General features: G+C 30.5%; 1 protein-coding gene across 3 annotated transcripts in view; it reads left to right on the forward strand.

Moving 5' to 3' along the window:
- Positions 1 to 23,974, forward strand: part of LOC113514537 (equilibrative nucleoside transporter 1) — a 32,635-nt gene extending 8,661 nt beyond the window's left edge. For all 3 annotated transcript variants that reach the window (XM_052895283.1, XM_052895284.1, XM_052895285.1), the window contains exons 3-10: positions 12,912 to 13,019; positions 15,995 to 16,235; positions 16,911 to 17,056; positions 17,391 to 17,620; positions 18,049 to 18,250; positions 18,760 to 18,875; positions 19,985 to 20,181; positions 20,845 to 23,974. In XM_052895283.1, the coding sequence (XP_052751243.1) occupies positions 12,912 to 13,019; positions 15,995 to 16,235; positions 16,911 to 17,056; positions 17,391 to 17,620; positions 18,049 to 18,250; positions 18,760 to 18,875; positions 19,985 to 20,181; positions 20,845 to 20,977 (1,373 nt within the window). In that variant the 3' untranslated portion in view covers positions 20,978 to 23,974. The remainder of the gene's footprint in view (positions 1 to 12,911; positions 13,020 to 15,994; positions 16,236 to 16,910; positions 17,057 to 17,390; positions 17,621 to 18,048; positions 18,251 to 18,759; positions 18,876 to 19,984; positions 20,182 to 20,844) is intronic.
- Positions 23,975 to 24,264: the final 290 nt, after the last annotated feature.

A 24,264-nucleotide genomic window follows, 5' to 3' on the forward strand; every position in this document is an offset into this window, starting at 1 on the left:
ATAATGGGACTATATGGATGCTTCTGTCTCATTTTTGTTTCTACTATCAAGTAGTGATATGCTTGCATTCCTATTTCGGCTTTAAGAGGTTTAGCCTTGAATTTACTGGGTATTGTAGGAGGCGTAACTCATTAATTGTCAATAGCAGTAAGTACATTGTATATGGGGCCCATGACTGTACATTGTGATTCTTTGATGTACATGGCTGTGCTGTCCGATTGTGTATGATACTAATTCGTTGAATAATTATATGAAAGAGACTAATTTACAATTGAAAATGAATTATAGATTAAAGCTCGCATTGCTGTAATTCTGGATGTGTTAAACGCCATACTTATTTATGGAGTTGCATCTTGGGTAGGCCAGAAGAAACAGAAGAAAGAGCTTTGAGACGTGTTTATTTGTAGATATAGTGTAATTAAAGAAGTGTCGATTAACTTGTATGTTGTTATAAGATCACAAAGATTGAAAAGAAATTGTGTTGCAAATCAACGTGTAGAAACGAATGAAAAATGAATTACTATAGAGATATGAGCGCATGAGTGTAGATATTGTTAGGGGCCACATTAGACGGGCGTATGTCGATTAAATAAGTGATGTTCCAAAAAGGACCTAAGTGGAAAGTCAAGAAAGAAATCATCAAGATTGTATCAATAGATTAGTACTACATTATATACATACATACATTTAGTACTACGTTTTTTCTCTTTAGCTCAATGAGAAGCTGTTTTGACATAATGTATGTATGGCTCTGTGTTGATGCGATTACACACATGAATCGCTTAGTTTAATGACCAGTCACGTTGTCGCTTTTGATTATTTATATTTTGTTGTCAATAATTACAGTACGATTCACGATTGGTAAGATTCATAATTGCATTTACTTAAAGTTCGAAAAAATTAAAAGAACTGAAAATCTTTAAAACATCTTTTGCTCAGAGACTGTCAGAAATAACTAGTTTGTTATAATAATTTTTTTAAGCAACTTTTTATATTCTCGTATAAATTGTGTATACCTCATTGAAATATCCCTTCACACCTGAACAAACGATGATTCTAACACGTGTTACGGTGTAAGTAAATTAGGCAACATCGTGTAGTGGGTTAGTTGTGAGAGAGGAGTGATTTAGAGTGAACACTTTTTGAAGTTTATTCTTGCAAGAAGGATTTGTCTTATTTTATGAATAAAGATGGAACGGTGAGTCTACCCATGCTAATGGTATACAAATGGCGGAACACCACTGGAGGATGAAGATGGACTGATGGGGATGAAATTACGCCAACTAGATCATATTGGCGAATTCATTACGAATTAATCACGTCGGTTTCGACCTGAGAGGATATATATGTGTAGACTAGAATTTTTTTTACTAACAATCAAACTTGTTTAGGTTTTTGTAAAATAAATAAATAGCATGATTGATAGTTTCATAAAATCATAATCCATTAAACGTCAAAAAATATTGTTATTATTTTTTATGTGAATTTATATTCTCATTATTGTAGGTGTTTTTATCCAAATTTAAAGCTTTCATTGTATAAGTTCCACCGGTGAAACGATTCTGTGGACTCACATAATAATATCATAAAAAAAGTGTAAAAAAAAAGTAATTGGTTTGGAAAGTAGCCAACTACAGTAGTAGTCTACACAGCTTAGTGATAATCTCCTATATAAAACGTAAATTATTCCTAATAATTTTAAAAATATACATCTACTTGTGTAATATTTAAATACAGTTGGTGAAAAGATTTTGTCAAATTGCATTTCGGTGCCTAGTCGTTTTATTTTTTAATTTAACTTAGAATGGCAAACAAGCTTACGCCCACCCTGATGGAAAACGGTAACTGTCGTCTATAGACATGAACAGTACTGTGTACATAATGTCATACATAAGATTTATTTTTATTGAAGAAGACTTTATGAAAAAATTGTCGAATTGTCTCTATTGATGACGTAATGTCAAATGTAAAAATCTTTTAAATCTAACAATATTTGGATAATGTAAATTTCAAAGTAATAAATACATATTAATAAATTATACTGTGTTTAAAAGCCGATAATTTTAGACAAGGAAACGCGGTTGTATTAACAGAATTTAGTGGCATGCGGTGTCTCTTTGAGGTTAGAAATAAGGTATGCTTTTCAGACATTTCATGTTGATTATACGCGTTACCTAGCTTTTGCCTGCTACTTCGTACGTTGTTTTATAATCAAGAAAACAAATTATAAAATAAAGTAGACAAATTTTAGATGACGCCTGTGTTCTGTTAGGGCTGGCAAACCAATAGAATTACAAATACTAGTTATAATTTTATTTTATTAGTATATATTAGTAATATAAGGAATAAACGTACAATGGAAAGATAACGAGACCCTCAGTGATAGATAAGTTTCTATTTTAATCGTAACTTCTTAGTAGTCGTCATTTTGTATCACAATCAATTTCCAGTCAAATATTGTTATCGATTTGTATTTACACTCAAATATTGTTGTCAATCATTATATTTTATTATAATATATCAAACGTTAACTGTCCACTGCTGAACATAGGTCTTTCTCATAAGGGAAGTTTCAATCGTTTAGGTTACGTTAGGTGTAAATATTAATAATTAGGTATAAAAAATACTTGTGGTTGGGATTTATTTTTATGAAAAAGTCTAATCGATTATACTGTTAAAATTTGTTGTTAAAATGTTATGAGTATACTATTTCTTTGACGATTGAAAATTTCAAACGTCTTGTTATGTTACGCGATAGGTATCTTCGCGAATTCTAAACAGATTTTGATGATTCTTATTTTAAAATTCTATAGGTTTAATTTTTTTTAATCTAAAGTATTATAAAAAATACTTTTGTATTTAAGAAGTTATTTCGTAGTTCAACTGAATATGTTTTCATCAAATATTTATGGCGTGATTAGAAATTTGTAGTGATCAAAGTTATAAAGATTTTCTATCCATCTCCTCATCATTTGTAACCATAGGAATTGTAAGCCTGAAGAATACGTTAATTTTTGGCCTATAATTACTAGAAATCCAGACAAAGAAAAGAATGCTCGTTTATTTGTACCGCTGACCTCGTGGTTCTATGAATATGAATTTCAAATTCATTTTAACTAATCAAGAAACAATTATCATTACCAACAGTCCTCACCACATTGTCAGGCACATCAAACATCCGTCTATAATGTCACATGCTCTTAATTAATAGTGTGTGGCTAGCATTAGATAAAAATGACATGAAATTGATTTCATACCGGTTATTTTTAATATACTCGTAGACGATTTTGTGCAATTAAGTAAGTAGACGTTTATTGTTTGAATTTCTTTTTTTCTACTGTAGATTTTCATTTATTAGTTTGTACTAGATACAATTAATGTGTCTTTTTCACATTGTATATATGGAAAGGTATCAATATTTTTTTAATTAATAGTAATTAACATATTCTTTATAAAGCATTATTTAGTTGCTATAAAATTATGTTATTGAAACTTAAAAATGTTTTTGAAGAAAATAGTTATTAGGTTTAGGTACATTAAAAGACAACGTAAGAATATCATTTAAAATTGTTTGTATTATCACATTAATTACACAGAAATGTGCGACTTTGTGATATACATATGTGATATGAGCATATAGTATCTTAAGAAAACAAAAGTTATATTAAATCTCAAATAGTAAATAGGCAGCTATAAAAACTACAAATTTATTATTTTATTAGTTTAATTATCATTATATTTCCCTGAATATTTGTTGCGTCGTCGTTAACATTCACATAGGAAAATGTTGAAAATATTTACTAAAATGCGCCACTGGTTTTGTTTCGTCGAGATTATATTTTATTGCTGTTACATGATTATTACATGAAGATTTTACCTTCATTTACAGAGATGTGTACAAGAACAATATACTTATTTTTTGGCGATAGTTAAATATGTTTGTGTATTTTTACATCAGGTGATTGTTTCTGATAAATGTATATGTTTATATAATAATATATAATAAAAATCAATATATTCCTAGACTTGCCCTCTACAGGAGATTACAGGATTTTTTTACGGTGCAGCACTGTCAATTGCGAGACTTGGTGTATTTTTTTAACGTTTTTGATGAAAATATAATTTATAAGTAAATACATTCGTGTCATACTAATGATGTGGTATTCTTGCGTATCAATTTACTACACTAATGTAAAATTAATATAAAATGTATTCATATTAATGCTACTGATATGAACCATAACCTATATATTAATTATACAACGCTCGTTGAGTAGTTAGTACAAAAAAAGATAACAGAAACTATGTTGAACATTTAACGTTTAAATGATTACACAATCATCTTTGAGATAAATAGGCAAGTAAGTCATTATCATGGAATGTCGAAATGTTTCTTTTCGATGTCGTTATCATAATTTTACCATAAAATCTATGTATATATTGTTTAAAAGCTATCATGAAAAGCATGTTTGAATAGTTACTTGTCATACAAACATTACTTACAATATGTATAGTGTGAGATCAATTTTGAAGTCTCATACGAGTTGTTGAGAGGGTTTTATCTATAACATTTGAATTTGGATGCCTAAGATTAGTAAGATAGTAATGGAAAGGTCACGAAATTCGGAAGATCAATAGGTAGATATTTGATCTCAGTGATACTAGTATAGTGTACAGATATGATATCTATTTAAAAAATACTAGGCTTGAAATATTGTTATTTTTCAAGTATTAGTGAGAATCATATTAATATTTAAAATGCGAAATACAATCTTTGAAAGATGATTGGAAGATACTTAGAAGGATGGTGTAAGGTTGGATGTTTGTTACTCTTTCACAAAAAAAAAATACTGAACGGATTTGAATGAAATTTGATACATGGATAGGTTTTATCGATATTACATAGGGTACTTTATGTACCTTTCACGCAGGTGAAGTTGCAGAATACAGCTAGTAATCTATAGATTTTTATACTCGAAATTTTATCATCCTTTGTATTTAGCTTGCTCAAAGCGTTTGTCTCTGAGGAACGCTTGAAGTGGTATGCGCTTTATCATTTTTCAATATGCTTGACAAAATGGGGGCAAATCGATTCAATAATAATCTACAAAATGCCACTAATGACTTCATTTGTCATTATGTTAAAACATTTTTAATGGAAATATATGTAGTTTTAATTCAGAATTTTGAATATTTTGTTGAACTAGGTGTTATATTGCGGAGTTCATATAATTGGTTATCAGATTAGAATTATTTTAATTCTGCTACCATTAGTCTTTATGTGACTGCCAACACTCGAAGATTGACCGTCACTTACTCCCAGAAATTTCAAAACTTTCTATATTAGCCATCAATCTCCGACTGCTATTTTGTTCACGTAGGTTTTACGACACGTGTAACACACACCTCTAAACAAGGCGGTCTTCAGGCAAATTATTAGATCGCTGCTTGAAAACACTTGTTAACACTAGGTTTAAAGCAAACTGCGAATTCTATAAATTAAATAGCATATATATATATATGATATGTAATCATATATATCAGGTACAGCTTGCGTTAGCTCCAATAAACATATATGTTAACTAGCTGATGTCCGCGACTTTGTCCGTGTAGTATTTATTATTCCTGTTTAGTATATCGATGTACATATGTACCTACTTATTTGTTGTCTGGGAGTACTGGACCAAAATCAACAAATGACGTCTCGTTCTCAAATTTTCCGTGATTAAACATATCTAAACTGTTGACCGGGGATGTAAGGTATCACCATGCAAAATTTCATTTAAATCGATCTAACAGTTTCGGAGATTAGTCCGTATAACCAGAGAAATAAAATTTTAAATAAATCTGGATATGTTCTATTTCACTTCTTACATCCTCCTGACTCCATTTTTAGCGTTTTTTTTTTCTATGTACAGACATTCGATCGCTACAGTTTTATTATATGTATAGATATTACACTAGGCTGGTGATCAAACATCGAGTGATAATTGAGATTTTGAATCAGGTGACTCAAACTGCAAGGAGGTTGTGGGTGTGATTGTCCATAATCATCTAATCGAGTCGTCATATAAATAAAACTCGTCTTGGACATGATCCCAAACACGGAAGTTAGACGCAGCTATACACGGGTGTCTAACTGGAATTTAGCAGCAGACCAAATACCATTATATTTAGCTTAGGTTATATATTTAATACATTTTCGTATTGCCTACATGGATATTATTAGATGGTGTATAAATAAATGAGTTAATGTATTACCTTTATGATGATAGTTAGATGATATGTTTTTTTATGGTTCTTATACATAAGGATTTAACCTCCTGCAGTACTTATTGAGTCTAGTGTCGTTTATACAATACCTATAGACGATTTAATGAGAAAATATAATTAGATAAAAATTATGTTTAGTAACAAAGGATTTAATTTTTAATTTTCGATAATGAAATATTCATAAAAATACATTTATTGTTGCATTTAAATTACTATATAACTATTTTTTTCTTTTAAACTATGTAAATTTATACGAGTTTCACTGTCATGTAGATGTTTTTACGGAAGGTTTGTATGTACAATAGGATTCTATTAGAACTTTTATATAAGCTATAATTGCACCTGTTTGAATCTGGAACGGGTCGCCAGTATCGAATATAATATCGTTATCGTGAACTACAAAAATATATATCTCGCATATGTTGTACATTGAAAGATTTATCGTGCTTTGTAAATCAACAGATGTTACTTATACACATCGTCGTATCTTTTGTTTCTCAGTTTCGTCATAGCCCATGCATAAAGAATAATATACAGTATACGTTATTGTTACATGCAAATGACATGAAACTAGTTACCCATGACCAAACTGAACTAGTAAACAGGGTTTATGGTATTGCTCATGAATTACAAGGTATATTATTTGAAATTGTTTTTGATGAATACTGAATTTAGTGATTGCGTATTTGGAAGTTCAAATTCCCAATAACAAACGACAAGAAGTGTTTTTGACAGAGTTCATTCTAGTGCTGTTAGTCGAAAAGGTACGTGAATATGGAGTTGGCAGTAATGGGTACACCAAGTCGAAACCTAGTGATATAATTTGTGAAATTTAACAAATTTCCCCAAGGAATACAGTTGAATTATGAAACTAATTCATACTAATTTGAATGCCTATAAAAAATTCAAAATATGATTCTTGGTGAGATTGGCGCAGTTTCATGTATAACTGTCGTTAAGTTTCAAATTCTTGTACCTTTTCTATATATATTTTGTATATATTAAAATAAACTATTAGATTATGATACTCTGTTTATTAAATCTCGTTTGTAAGGACATCAGGTTATTAGCAATATCTACACCTTTTGTTATGTATATGTACTGCAAATATCGATGAGTCAGGTTACGCGAGTATAAACGTCATTGTTACATCAACATTGCAGTCTTCTGGCGTACGACCTCAAAGTTGGAATGTCAGCATTATTTTGCGTCCTAATAACATCTAAAATAGAAACTTAATTACAACTAATTTAGTGTGACACAGAAAGAAAAAGTAAAAATACTGTACTAGCTAAACTGGCTAGATGCGAATCTGGCGCAAATAGAATTTAAAAATATTGAAATTACATTTTGTTTGTGGTATGTGTATTGTAATGTAAATACATGAATGAGGAGATATTGGCTTTTTAGAAAATATAATGATTGTGATCTTGTGATAGGGTTATTAAGACGGGATACTTAGTCATTCATAAAGGATAAATATTGGGATATTCATAAAAAATCTTATTGTAGGTTTAAAGAGCTCCTTAGCTAAATGTCAAATACCTTATTGAACGTTTATAATAATAGAGCATTATTCATAAACACTCAATAAGGCTTCAATAACTAAAATAGTTTTATTGAAGGATTTAAGTTATGATGTTGCAAACTTGTCGAGTTCTAAAAACCATAGACAGCTGTAGCCTGCTGTCAAAAATATTCTGATTTTATTAAAAATCATGATTAATATATATAAAAAAAAGTAGAATAAGTACAATTTTTATTAAAAAAAAAAATCTATATACATCAAATTTTTAATGAACATGGACCAAGATAAGCAAATACTCGTACAATGTTGATTTCATACATCTTTGGGATGAGTATGCATATCATATTATAATGATGCAATCCTTCATTTTCAATTCGTAGATTTTCAACTAATTTATATTTAAGATCATAAACGATGAAAAATTGCATGTGTGAAATTGATGTGTAAATATATATATTTTAATTTAATGCTACTCATTTTGAGGTTAAAATATTCCTATAATAGGCATTAGTCCATTATAACTCTGTAGGACTGCTATTTGACATTTTAGCCTTATACTTTTTGCTTTAACAGTTTTATGTTAGTTTGATAGATTATCTATATCTGACTAAGCAATTATTGCAGAGTTATAATGAATTTACGAATAAAGATTTTTATAATCATATTATTTCCTGGTTATAGAAGACTTATAATGAGCTGATAATTTTTATGAATAAGACAGTTAATATTTGGGCAGAAATGATAAAAGAGAAAATATAAATTGAGCAATATAGGCTGATTCCCATAAGAATGGGCGATAATTACATATTATTATGTAATATAGTATTGTAAATTAAGTTAGTTCCTTATTATTATCAGTATTAGGTATGTCAATATACTTTATACCATGTATTAGTAGTCACATACTAGTGCTAAGATGTAACACGTGTTATGCTAATGATACTTATTTGTTGGTATTATACAAAAGGTATTAAAGATATTTATTTTAACTAATTTATTTTGTACATTTGAAATATTTTGATGAAACTGTATTAATATACAAGATAGCTATAAAATGAGAGACTAAAATATTTTATAATGTTCTACTTCAGTATCTGTGTAAAATTTTTTTTTTAGAGTATATATGCATATACTCTTAAGCAATTTATTTGTATTTAAACAATTCATCTGTATTTTTTGTGTATATGTTATATAATATTTTCACCAATTCTGTTCAAAACGAATTCGATAGGGTTCACTTTATTGTCGGTTCCATTAAAAATTTCATAATTCGATTAAAAATAGCTTCATTTATATCATCGTTATCATTATTTCAGCCATTATCCGTCTACTGCTAGACATAAGCCTCCCCCATACACTGCCATAAAGAACGGTCCTGAGCCACCTGCATCCACTGACTTCATGCAATGCATTTCAAGTCGTCACTGTATCTGGGAGGAGGGGGGGGGGGGGGTCGTTCTACAGTGCGTTTAATTTATATAAATAATCTCAAATAATAATAATTTAACACCCTGTGCATTTGTGTATTTTTGTATGTCGAGCGACCACAGGACCTTGCTCATATCGTGTTGCGACTAGACCGAGCAATGTCATTATAATACGGAAATAGTTTCAATCTTACTGATATAAGTCTAAATAATAAACTACTGTAATTTAATGATAATGGTGATTAATGGTGCTGTGACGTTAAGTAAATATAAATATGGTACTTTTAGAAGAAAAGAATTTAAAGTGAAGAGATGTGAGTACTTATTAAAATAATTTCGTGTAATTTCATGTAGTGTTTTAATCGATCAATTGATTTCAGAGATACTTATTTAGTCACTAGTATATATTGTTGGGTATAATGTATGCCCACTGTAATCTATATTAAACTAGTTGACTCTATAGATATTATACAGTCCACATTATAAATTGTTTTCGTAAAACCTTAGTCTATTACGAACATGTAAAAAAATAGTCAAATTGATCTAGCCTATAGTGATTCGCCTATCGCTGATGCATTTAATATTTATATATATTGTATTTCGTTTGGTTTACCGTGAAGGATTATAGTCAAATATGAGTATATTTTGTAAATATCACGCGAAATGCCTGTGGACATTTTTACGAAACTTGTAGGATAACGTTTATCCCACGCAAACGAGAAACTTGTGAGCATAGCAGCTGTAAACAATGGATGCAATATGAAATGTATTCTTTCATGTATTATGTGAAACCATATAACAATCAACTAAAAACACAAACATAGTGTAGAAAAAAAAATTAGAATGTATATTAGAAAAAAATATTGTATGTAATTATATAAAATACTTGTAAATTATAGAAAACTTTTACAATATTACTCGTAATACAATCGGTGGAACTGATTGCATTATTGTTGCAAAATATTATAAACGCAGACCGGTTTTGAAATACTATCCTCAGACCTATTTTTAATGAGGATGATCTTTCAACCCGGTCGTGTATAAATACTTAAAAAAGAGGAACTGGCTAAAATATTTTAAATGATGCCATATAATAGATATAAGAAAGTTCCATAAAAGTCAAATGTAAACAGAGATAATTCAGAAATATGTCTTGAAAATTGACTCGATTGAGAGTCGAACCATCTCACTAACGCGAAGCCACGTCTGTAGGCATGCCTACGTTAAGAGGTCGCCATTAATTTGTTTAGTAATACATTCATTTCATTTGTAGGTTTCATTTAATGGAGAATAGAGTGGACAATGTGATTCTTATGATTACACTAGAGAACAGCATTTGTATTGCATGAAATAGGTATTATACTTTTTTGGGGTGCTGCTTTTAGATTTGAAGTTAGATTTTTTTTGTATTAGCTTCATTTTTTGAGATATAACGAAAACGTTATATTCAAGAAAAAAAAATTAACTATTTATAGATCTACTCAGATTAGCCACTTATGATTTTTGTACCTGATTTTACCCTTAACAGAAGCTACAGTTGCAATTATGCAAAATATCCATTTGGTGACAAACCAAGCTAACCTAGCTTATTTAATTTATTTTAGATAACTTGGATCCATGATGGATGTGTATTATAAATAAGTAGACATTTTAGGCTACGTTAAGAGGAATCAATAAATAAATGCTATTCATTTGGATCATATTATTGTAGTTCTATTACTTTCAATAAATCAGGAATATCGGAACAATAAGTAGTCATCTTCAGAAAAGAATGAAAGCAATTCTTTCTCTCTATTACGATAGTACGAAATTCTTGTTTCTTGGGTTAAAAAAATCTTTTATCGATCCCCTTATCCTTTTTTTTAGAAATCCAAGATATCTAATTAATGCGCTGAGCTCTTACTAATTAAGGGCTGGGGTTTAAAAAAAATGTCTGAATTAAAAGCAGTTATTCCACTTTTATCACCTGAATAAATTTTTTTTCTTCAAAATCGTAATCATTTTGTGTAGATGAAGATCCTTGAGATACTGACGAATTACTGGAGTACAGGACTGTTTGAGTAACAGATAACAAGTTAGAAGAAAACTATTGGGACTGGTTTCTTTTGTTAATTCTGTTATGTTAATCATTTAAAAATATCAGTCACCCTGATGATTTGAAGTTTACTGCCAGATTATTGGCGTTTGATATGGTGGCAAACAAGAGAAGAACCCCCATATTGTAGTCTCTAGGCAAAGCCTTGGCAGGGAGCTCATTCCACAGTCTGAGCGTTCATGGGAGAATTTTTTTCTGAAACCGCACGTACAGTGCGGTAATTTAGGCTTAAACATGTGAGGATGAATTTCCTGTCGATGACGAGCCGTGCTATGATAAAAGGTGGCTGTAGGCTTATGTATTTATATATTTATGAATGTATATTTATTACAGATGTTACAGAAATAGTTGGGATCATTTTACAGATATTTTTTGCCGTTGACCTTGTAAAAGAAAAAGAATTAAAAAAACAGCTCAGTTTTATGAAAGTTAACTAATGTAAAAATATGGCTAGTATCTGTATCTCAAAAACTAGAGCTATTAGAGAAAAATTAAATAATTAAGCGACCTCGAATTAGTAACCAACAAACAACAAATCATATAAAAACAAGTCATAAATTTTCTTGCAACAAAAAGGATGTAATTTTATTTCCTTGTGTTAAAAAAATAATATTTAACCTATTTGATTACTTAACAAAATTATTAACTTACAAGAAATAAACAGTAATTTTATAGTGCAGTTCAAGTTGTGTTAAATAGCTAGTTTTTTATATATATATGTAAAGAATATTTTGAAAAGTAACTTATATTTGGCTGTGCCAATTTGTAAAGCGATAAAATATGTGAAGTTTATGGCAAAAGCTGATAACACGTCCATTGTTGGTAGGTTGATAGAAATTGTATACCGTGAGCTCTTGCAAGACGTGAGCGAAAAAAAAAAATCGAAATTACAAATGCTATTGTGGCAAGGAACTAACTTTGTGCTCTAGTGAATGTAAAAAATTTCGTTTCGACAACTTATAAAGAAACTTTCTTGGTATTCGTTTATTTGTTGTTTTTGTGCTACAAAAGGTAACTTTGAGACTGTTTCTCCAGTATTAATTGCTTTTAAGTAATGTTATGAAGTAAGAATCTACTTTGTGTTAGATTTTTGTATAACTCGTATCAAGGTTTTACCTACATATATAATATTTTATAACATGAAACAAATGTGAACTGTATTAAAGATGATTATATTCATAATAAGAATGTATGATAAAGTGACTGCAAAAAGAGTTGAAGGGGAAAGCGTATATTTTTTAATGGGTGATAATTGAATGGTATCCCCGCCTGCGCTGTCGGTATATGCTGGCGGGGCACCAATGTGAGATGATAAAGGAGGATGAAATCAGGTCAGTTGGCTCATAGTGACGAATTTATAAAGAATTAACCAAGATGGTTTTAAGGAAGAACCGAGTGGAGGTTGACTGTTGAATATATCATATCGATAGCAATGGGATTGTTACACCCCTCGACTAATAATAACTCCCTCCCACCCCCTTCCCCCCAGGAAAAACAAAGAATATCCTCATATAAAAACAAATAATACCCACGTAAATTCTAACGTTACCATGTATGTTTATAATATAGAAATACATTTTGCCAACAGGGTGGGACTTGGAGGGCGAGAAGGCTCCGTTCCTCCGTAACGAGCCCGTGAAGCTGACCCCAGCGTGGGAGGGTACCAACCTGCCAAATGACACGCTCAACTTGAAAGGTAATCTGGCGTGAATAAACCCTTCACTTCCTAAAATATACGCCAACTATCCCGTCCACAGATATATTTAATGTTTTATTTTTATTATTGTACAGTGTGTGTATAAATAATAAAATATAGAAAGAGTTAGAAACATCTTAATGCACAACGCCTTTATATATTAAATATGTAATTATTTTTTGACGATTTCGTTCGCGAGTTCATTTATTTAGAAAAAATCCTCCGCTACGTTTATTTAATTACTTTTGATTGAGATGTTAAGACATCAAGAGGTAACAAACAATTTCACTGGACTCATCTTTTCTAAATACCTTTATTATTTACAATATATAAAAATAATTTACTTTTTCAACTCTCTATGTAAATTATAAACGTCAATATTTATGTTCTAAATGACACAAATTATAGTTGGTATGTACCCATCAATAGATCATTTTGTAACGATATTGATGAATAGTCAGATAAATGCATCCCTACAATTGATATTACAATAACATTGCTCATGAGGTCATGACTCAATGTACACAGAGATCTGTTTGTACTAAATTGTATCGTTACTAAATTGATTAAATACACATAATACAATGAAATATTAGTTACTTTAAAATTAACAAATGGTATATTGACACGTTTTTATGAGATTTTTATTAGAATGGGTACATATAGCTTAATATACTATATCTCGATAGACTAATGAATATGTAAATACCGATACCGAATAAATGACCCGAGCATTAGTATGGTAATAATTAACCCGATTATAAGGTTTGGTGATGTTTAGTAGTAGTTCAAATAAAGATTCGATTAAATGGTTTGATTTATTACTAATTATATTTAGAGAGTGTTTTTGTGATAATCTCAATAAGGCTTGTTACCAAAGCCAGGTTGTGCGAATCCAAAGTGCACAAGGCCAGTTTTTTTTTAATATTTATCATGTATGGTATGCGTTCTATTTCCGTATACTTTTGAATTAGTCTATAACTAGATTATTAAAATATTTACTGTTACTATTGACAATTATATACATACAATTTACAATTATTATATACTATACATGTATTCTTACATTACATTCACATTAAACATTTTATTCTAATTCTTACATTCAAACATAATTTTTACTTTGGGTTTTTGTTTTTGTATAATACGTTTAGTTGAACTTATTCTTTTCCGTATATTATGTACGTCTAAATATAGATAGTTATATTGGTCTTTGATCTCTTGACCGCTTTGGTCTAGTGGCCGAAGTATAGGACCTTCGATGTAGGGTCGCAGGTTCAAATCCTGGCACAGGAGGGGCACATTTTGTGTTTTCAAAATGTACGTCAAGACCGAGTATCTTATTATTATAGATGATGTATAGGCAGAAATAATTAAAATTTGCAAGTCTGTCCCACTTTCCAACGCAGTGTCACAGTTACAAATAACCGTAGGCACATTTTCACAGTGGGTAAATGAAAGCTTTACTAAAACACATGCGGGTTTTCTCAATAAATTCGTGTGCACCTAAGTATTGCGACATTTTTTTACTTACAGACATCTAAAAGTAATTTCTTTACCAATATGTTATATTTTATGCGATAAGTATCTTCGCCAAATCTTACAGGTCTTTATATTTTTTTTTAGTCTTATATTATTTTTACAGATTTTGCTTCTTTGTTGTAGTATTTTGTCATGATTAAAATTTATAGTGAAATTTCGGTTTATAAAATTATAAATATAAAAATATAAAATATTTAATACAATAAGTATGTATAATAGAAATTGTATATTTAAAATGTTAAGGCAAATTACACAGCTGGCAAAATCTACATCACGTGGCATATAATATAAAGCGTTTGCTTTAAGCAGATTTAAATTTTATGTAATTTTTAAAATGGCAATTGGTTCCGACATGCCAACAACTGGCCAACAGCCAGTTGTTAAGCGATTTTTAAAAGGACATGACGTGAAATGTTATACAATAATATTTGTATGATATTATAATTTTGAATCGATTTTTCTAATTCTTTTTGTAATTGATTGTTTACTTCCGCGTTGGGCTCATATTAATTTTAATCACGATACGATTATATTTGGAAGAATTTTTTTTTTTTAAATATTAGTTTTTATACCACGACTATATCGATGTTGGAAAGGTAGGAATGTATTATGCGGCATTTAGTGAATTTTACAAAAGAGTAATACGACACGAAACGAGAACGTAAAATAACCGGCAATATGATGGTATAAATCACGAATTTACATTTATTACATGTTTTATTATACAAAGTGGGCATCTAATGGTTATTATCATTGATATTGCAATTCCTAATTCTTATTTTGGAGAAATAGTGGGATTATTTTGAAATTTTTAGTACATCTTTTGGGTCTATTCAATAAAAATATTTTTTACAATATTTGTGAGTCAACAATATTTAAAACTATCCCAATTTTAAATTAATAGCATTTGTAGTTGTTGAGACAAAGCATTGTGACAGACGGATGGATAGATAAAGTCGCATTATAACTGTTCCTTTGTACCTATGTTATGGAATCCTTATAAGAAACAATGAGAAGTTGAAAAAAAGTAAACCGAAGGAATTTCTGTGGTTAGTCATTTTGTGACTTAGCTGAGTTATTACCGACTGCTCTTATTAATTTATTAAGTATACTATTTGAAGCAGAAGTAAAAATTGAATTTAATAACATTTAACTCGATATCGGCCAATGTGGTGGTGAATACATTTTGTCTTTCCATTATCAATATCTATACAAAAACGAAATGTGTAAGGAAATATATGGTTAATAATATAATTATGTATAGAAATATAAAAACTTAGGTTTTGTATAAAGAGGTACATAAATAATCTGTCTGGGTTGTGATGACCTTCAGACGTTAGTTGCCTGGCAACTTATAACACAGGTAATCTTAGGTTAAGGATCAGACGTTTGATGTGATTGTGTTGTACTTAGTGTTTTTTTTTTATTTTTAGGTATTGCAATGGACTTGGCGCCCCCTAAGGATCGATGGAACCTAATTTATTTGACACTGATAATACACGGCCTTGGCACGCTAACAGCTTGGAACATGTTTATCACTGCCAAAGATTACTTTGTCGATTATAAATTGGTTGATGCAAAGAACTACGCGGAGCACTACTTAGCTTATGTGGGTTGGGCGAGTCAAATACCCAACGTTGTGTTCAATTGGATGAATATATTTGTTCAGTTTGGGTGAGTTAAGTATATATTAAATTGTGTAGTAGTATCGATAAATGAGCACCCCTTATAAAGACGTCAAACATCTCCTAAATCTATTTTAGAATTTTAAGTGTCATCTGTTTTCAACCGATTTCAAAAAGAAGGAGGTACTCAATTCGGTTGTATTTTTTGTTATGTTTGTTACTTCATAACTCCGTCAGTTGTTTTTGGAAAATTCTTTTTTATCTGAAAGAATATACTTACAGATTTTATAATTATAGACATTTTATCAAAATCGATTCAGTAGTTTTGATTTTAAATCAGAAAAACTTTTTTTGCCACAATTGAAGTCTGTTTCTTGTGGAATACAATTTAATTGTTTTTTCAAACAATTTTTTTTTAATGAAAATAAAAAGGTAAAATATTCTAAAGAAATTGAATATTTTAATGGAGTTGTATTGAGAACCTTTTTGAAGTCGCTTCATAACAGATTATTATTGTGTCGCTCTTATTTTTTCACATGTATTGCGACTTGCCATTTCTGAGAACCAAGGTGGTGTATTCGTGTCAGATGGTAGATTCATAACCAATAATTGAGCGTTTACCTCTAATTAATGCCAGCAATAGCCATAAAAACACCTTCGAATCTTTTATAAAACCTATATGATCTAATAAATTTATGATAAAAAAATACCTTTTTTTTTTCAGAGGGAACCTAACCACGCGTATCGTTTGGTCGCTATGCATCGAAGTGGCAATATTCGTATTCACGATTATCCTAGCCATGCTCGACAGCAAAGAGTGGCCAGAGGTGTTCTTCTGGCTTACCATGTTGTCCGTTCTCCTGCTAAATGGTGAGTGTTTTAAGATTAAATAGATTTTTAAACTTTTTCGTATTTTTGCCAGTACCAAGAATTACTAAAAGAATTAAAACTTTTTATTGTTCCTCTTATACAGCTGATGGCGAAATTATAATGTAGACATGAAAATAAATATATAATAAATCATAACAAATTAAATTATTTTGGTTTTGACGTTTTAGGGATTATAATACAACTGTGCTAATTTGTTGCCCGTAATTATTGCAAAGAAATCATTAAAAAATGCAAAAGGATTTAAAATAAGACACCTTTTTTATATTGTCATTTTGTTTGCTCTGATCTAATGTATTTAATATATCCATTTCAGCTTTCAACGCAATCTTTCAAAACTCCGTATACGGTGTCGCCGCCCGCTTGCCGCCCAAGTACACCGGCGCCGTGGTACTGGGCTCCAACATTTGCGGGACTCTGGTGGTATTCCTCAGTTGGAGTTCTGGCCTGTTCGAGAGCAAGCGCACTGCCGCCATATACTACTTTATAGCGGGCATGTTCGTGCTGCTCATCTGTTTCGACACATATTTCGCATTGCCTCTAAATGTGAGTGACAATTGGTTAATACGGAAAAGTAACTTATATCTATATAGAGCTAAGTCTGTTATAATATATAATTTATAATTCTATTATAGAACTAAGGCTATTATAAACATAGTTCTAGACATCTAATAGAGAAGTATCCAATTCAAGTGTTAAACAGTTTTTAAAAAAAAATCTGTTATATTCAAACACATTTAATTTTTAATTATTTCAATATATAAAAATACAACATATTCCAACAATTAAGTATCATTTGTAAATTGTATTTGAAAAATCTTAGACAAAGTAATTGTATAAAAAATATTCGTGTTTGAGCTATTATTATGTCGAATCAAAGTCTAATGCTTAAAGATTATGATTAATATAAATGTAATTCAGATATTCAAAACTTTGAGTTTGGCAAGTAATATTGAATAAAACCCATTCCACAGAGGTTCTACCGCTACCACAATACACTACAGCAACGCACCCTCCGAGTGAATCCCGCGCTCGCCGCCACCAACAACGAGGCGCGGCCCGACCCCCGTCCCGGCCAGCCATACGGCACCATCCTGCGTCAGGCCTGGGTGCAGATATACAACATATTCATTGTCTTCTTCGTCACGCTCGCTATCTTCCCGTCCGTGCATTCTGGTCAGTTTATTTACTATACGTAATCCGCGACTTTTCTTTTAATTTTGGCTCTACGTCTTGGTCTACCTGTGTACCAGAGGAGGAAGGAATTGTTAGTAATGCAGACTACCAGACCCAATGCTAGTAATATACGCTTGCAGGTCTACCTCCTTGTGGTTCCCTCTGGAAACGGTCGTGCTGAATTCCATGTGTATTCAAGATTTTTAACTATAATCCATCAATGGTGCCCCGTCAGCGTAAACCATTAGCGCAGGCGGGGTTATCATTCTATCATCATCCGTTAAAAAAATCTGCGTACTAAATTTCATTGAAATTATACATTTAAGTGTGATCAAGTTATGAACATTTAAACATGCGAACATCTTTACAGGATGCTATTTATTTATTTTTTATTACTGAATATTTTCTTATATTCATCATTGAGTATCAAAAATAATCAAAATTCATTCGCCAAAATGCATACCTCCCAAAAAAGTTGTAAGATTGTAATTTTTTTTTTTATATTTCAGATATTAAGCCTGTATCAATGGATTTACTTGGAGACAATTTTACTATGATTACATGTTTCTTGACATTCAATTTAATGGCCATGATTGGGAATATCACAGCCAGTTTATGGCAGTTTGTAAGTACTTGTTTGGTGGGAAACAATTTGCTACGTACTACACAGTTTGGCGTATTGCTGCGTTTTTCCGAGTCATCTGCAATTATTTATGTTTGTATGTGAAATATGCACTAAAAGGTCATCCACATTTCGCGTAGTGGTCTCTGTGCGTGGCAGTGTGTTTTCCATCTTAAGATTTAAGTATTTTTTATATAACTTAAGCTATTCAAAAGGAGATATTTGTAATAGGAACTTCAATGGTACTATGCAATAATCATCTGCTGTAGATATATTAAAAGAGTCACTACCTTATTCCCACCCATATATCTGGTTGCCTTCTAAGTCTGAGTAAATACCGAGAAGCAAAAATTGTTTAGCCTGATGAAGTAACGTTCTGTCTAGCTCCATCAACACTTCTGAACTATAATTTTTTTTATACAACTTAGAATGGCAAACAAGCTGACGGCCCACCTGATGAAAAGTGGTAATCTTCGCCTATAGACATAAGCAGTATCATGGACATAACAGAGTATACTGTTTCGCCCATGATACCCCCCATACGTTGCCATTCCTGAGGACTCGGGTGTTATTCCTCAGTACCCTGTAAATTCACGCCATATCCCATCTTTCAAACTGAAACACAGCCATTCAAACAGTTGTGTTTGAATGGCTGTGATTCGGCTTTACGGTTGAAACACGAATGGGATAGAGGTACCCAAGCAAACGACTTTTGTTCCCTCTGGTAAATAATATAATATATATACTAATATAGTTTTGAATGTTTCAATCAAATCAATACGAGTAGAGAACTTTATGTTGCAGTTTAATTTTATTAAGGCCATTTACTATATTTAGATGAGAAAAAATGTGATCCAAGTTTTAACGTTATATAGCGTCATCAAATTGTTGGTGTCAATCGTATTTAATTTTGGATAAAAAATAAAAAGAGAAATAATTAAATGGTGCTTTTTATAAGAAGAAAATAATAAAAAATTAGTACTCCAAACACCAGCAAAACTATTATTCTTTTGTATGATACAAAGGTACCTATTTATACAGATACCATGCGGACAGAGACTTGCTATTTGTTATGTAGTTTTTTTTTTTCAATATAATATCTTTCCTTTCAGCCGACTCGCCGCTGGCTGGCAGTGTTCACAACCTTGCGACTTCTGTTCATACCATTCTTCTTAGCGTGTAATTACAAGGCCGATGTTCGGACCATACCCGTGCTGGTGACAAACGACTGGGTATACTGGATCGGGTCAGCCCTCATGGGGTGGAGCTCTGGCCATGGGAGCTCCCTCGGCATGATGTATGTTAGCGGGTGAGTGTAATTTCATATCTAGTTATGTATGGGCATTGGTTCCTACTAAGTGATAAACTTCAAAGATATATTAAAAGATGTGTTAAAAATGAGTTGTTGTTGAGATTGAAGAAAAAAAAACAAATATTTCAAAGCTACACAAAGAAAAATATATGTTAATGTCTGAATTGAATACTTCATGACAGACAAAACATCTGGTTTCACAATTTTTGTTTGTTATGGAACATAGAGTGGCAAGTAAGCTGACAGTATACCTGAAGGAAAATGGTAACCGTCACTTATAGACATGAATTATAAAAATAAATATATATTTTAATAAGGCACGGACATCACAAAATACACTTAATCATAACCATAATAAGCATAATTGTTTATTTTTTACATGATTGCTCAAAAGACAGGTGTGATTTTTTTATGCGTTATACATATATATATATATATGTGTATACATATATATGAATGTATCTTTTTAGTCCACTATAACTTGTAAATGCCTGAAAAGATTTGGATGTTGGAATCTTTATATCATCCTGAGTTGGCTATAAATTTTGCCGCCGTATTAAATTTTTTTAAGTTTGGTGCGATTTTCAAATGTAAAAATTCATTTTTTCTGACAGAGCAGCCCTTTTTTTTACTTATTTTAATTTGATAAACTTGTTTCAGTAACGTGGCCCCGGAACATGCGGCTACGGCTGGGATGTTGGGTGCAGCGACGCTCGTAACGGGCATCCTCTGTGGACTGCTGTTTACGCGGTTGTGCCCCATCATCGTCTCCATACCCTGGGACGCCATATAGCGGAAGGTTACCCATGCTGGCACCTTCTGGAATTTTCTCACGAGGCGACCCTGACAGTGAAGTGATTGTGTAGTGACAGTGTGATATGGTGGTGTTTACTAGGTGCAATGTATATTGATAACTTTTTAAATGACGCGTAGTTATAATTTTTATTATTATTTTACTATTAATGAAAACATTTAATCATAAGTATTGTCCCATTGTACAATACACATAATAATTTAGTTACATCTAGTTGCGAAGGAAAAATTATACGGTACACCTGTAGTAGTTTGTAAAATGAAAATACATTTTACAGAAAATATACATCAACAAATTCTAATAAAATCACCTCAAAGTGACCTTCAGAGATATTGAAAACCTGGATGCTGAATATACGCGTCATTTAAGTGTGTATATCATGCTTGACTTTTGATTGTTAAAAGTCAAGTTTACATAATTGTTTGACTGATATATCAATTTTTAATAGTTATCTTATGTTTAAATTAATATAGTAGAAATTGACGAATATTATTAAATAAGGTATGTTTGATTGATGTTTCGACAATGTTAAGTATGCATGTCATGACATTGGTGTTATACCATAGGACATTATCAGTTGTTTAAATATTATCTTTTTATTTTAACACAATGTGTAATAAATTTAATTTTAACATATTTATTTGGTAGTGAAATAGAATTATTGTTTGGAATATAGGTGGAAGGGGCAATTAACTCTTTATACATATAGCTTGAAGAACCTAAAACATACAGGGTAGAATGGTCTTTAACCTTTTTGTAATGCAAGCTTGATACTACATTCTTCAGTGTAGGGTCATCTGTTACTATCTATTATATCGGGTTACTAATTTTATACTAGTAACACAAAAGAATAATAATAATTCTTTGATTTATCTGATTCACTAAAGGAGAATTAGAGTATAATAAAATATGACAATCATTTCAGTTGTTTATTGTCTGTAACTGGACATAGTTCTCCTTCATATATGTCACAAATAGTTTTGTGAATATTATATACTCGTATTCCTATGATATACTACTAATGTAAATAACGATGTTAGAATATTTAAGTTAAAATTACGCTTCTACTATATATATCATAATATATAAGATAAATATACCGCTAGTGTTCCAGTGCTGGTTACAATACGGACTTGCCATGAACAGTATATCTAAGATTTAAACTATTGATTATATTATAAATTACTCATATTATTATCTACACTGTTACAAATTATGTAATTTTAAATTTATTTTTAACTAATATGCTTGTTAGTTTTAAGCATTTGTTGGCATTACTTTGCTGTATTTTGTTAAGCTTATTAATTGAGCGAGGCACCAGGAGTCCACTATGTGCTTAGATAAAAATAAAATAAAGACATTGTATCTTCATGACATGAATGATCATGAATGACAAGACATGATCTTATGTATGTATAATATTATTTTGAGCACAGATTTTGCAAATTGTTTCTTGAAAATAAATTTGAAATTACAATTATTTGTAATGGTGTATTATAAATGGCATATGTAAAGTTATACACATTGTTCAAGTTTGTAAGTGCAAAATATTTATATTGTAGCTAGTACAAAGCAGTTGTAAAATGTATACAAATTGTTTATTGTATTTGGTAATTAATTTTTTGCAGATTTGACATATTAAATATATTGTATCTAAGAAATATTCACGAATTTGTAGCTGGAATTTAATTGTAATGACGTGATAATTCTGTTAAGGGTTATTGTATATTTTTCTGTTGCTATTTTTCTCTGATTTTTATTGTAGCAACTATTTTCTTTTTAATTTTTTGGAGTTTTTCACCTATATATTGTTATCTTAAATCATATACAGTATGTTTGAAACTGTTTAATTTTCAACCTAAAATTCTACAGCCACTCGAATCAAATGAACAATGTTTTAATTAATTCATGTGATAAGTATATTGGAGAAATTTTTCATATAGTACTGTCACGGGATTTTATTAGTACTCCTAATAATATGCTAGTATTTTGACCAGTTTCATAAGTATTGTATATTAAATATTAATCCAAAGTGCTACTATAGTATACTAAGTATAAATAGGTAACTAATTTAATCTCAAATTTAAATGTCATTATGTTAGCTTTGTTACGCACAGTTTTAGCGTTGGTTTCTATGTTAGTACAACGGTTGCATTTTGTAGCATTATAAGTTATTGAATTGTTGCCCTAATTTCATAGTAATATTCTTTTAATACAGGTGTTTGCAAGACTCCAATAAAAGCATTTATTTATACTTTTAATTTATAGGTGGTTGAAAGAATACTTGGTTTTACTATAATACTGGATTACTGTTTTTGATTAATTCGAATTTTATTATTATCTTCCTCTCGCATACTGGAGAACTTTTATATTACCAATTGGAAATGTATAGGAAACACACGTTTTCGTTACTCATCTGTGAGATAATAAGAATTATGATAAAATGATAGATTCATTACTGGAATGCGGTTTTTTGATTTGGTCACAATCCGCGCTTAGCCTCTCATTTGGGCCGTTTTGCGTAAATCACTTATAAAGCTATAATTTTCTTCCTTGTTTAGACAAATTAAGTTTGTAAATCTTAAAGTTAATATAATATCTATCAATTGTCGGATCATCAACTGTTGAATGTTGGCAGGCTTTAGATGTAAAATGTTTTCTATTTTTTTTAAATCTCACTTCTTTAACACTTTATAAAAAGGATTAGCGATAAATTAAGTTTTTTAGACTGAAATATTAATCATTTTATTGACTTTGTTTAATTTTGTCCAATATTAATGTGTCTTAGTGTATTGCCAATAGAATTCCCATTAAAAAAGGTGCTGTGTTCTAACTTCGTCATCTGTTAGGTATGTGTTCAAATCTTCAGACCAAATAGATCTTCTGTAGTTATGATCAAAATAATCAGTGCTTTTATGTTGCCCTAATAGCGATTGTTAGTTTTTATTTAATGTATAGTAAAAGTTTTTTATTTTATGTTCTTTTTTTTCATTTTACCTACTTATTGCGCAATATCGTACCAGTAATTTAAAAAACATAACGACATAAAATAAATAATCGTGTATTGGAAATTTGCCAAAAATGTCTAATTTTGGGATTATAATTAAAGATACTAACAGGACATAAAGGAATGGGATGAAATAGGATGTAAAGAGGGAACGATCGAAAAAAGAAGGATGGACTACTTTAAAGATGTTATGCAGAAAAGAGAAGTGAATCTATGTATGACGGCTGTCAGGGAATTGCAGAAGAGAATGACACTTCGC

This window comes from Galleria mellonella, unplaced genomic scaffold (assembly GCF_026898425.1).
Source record: "Galleria mellonella isolate WM207_F2 unplaced genomic scaffold, CSIRO_AGI_GalMel_v1 utg270, whole genome shotgun sequence".
NCBI lineage: Eukaryota > Metazoa > Arthropoda > Insecta > Lepidoptera > Pyralidae > Galleria > Galleria mellonella.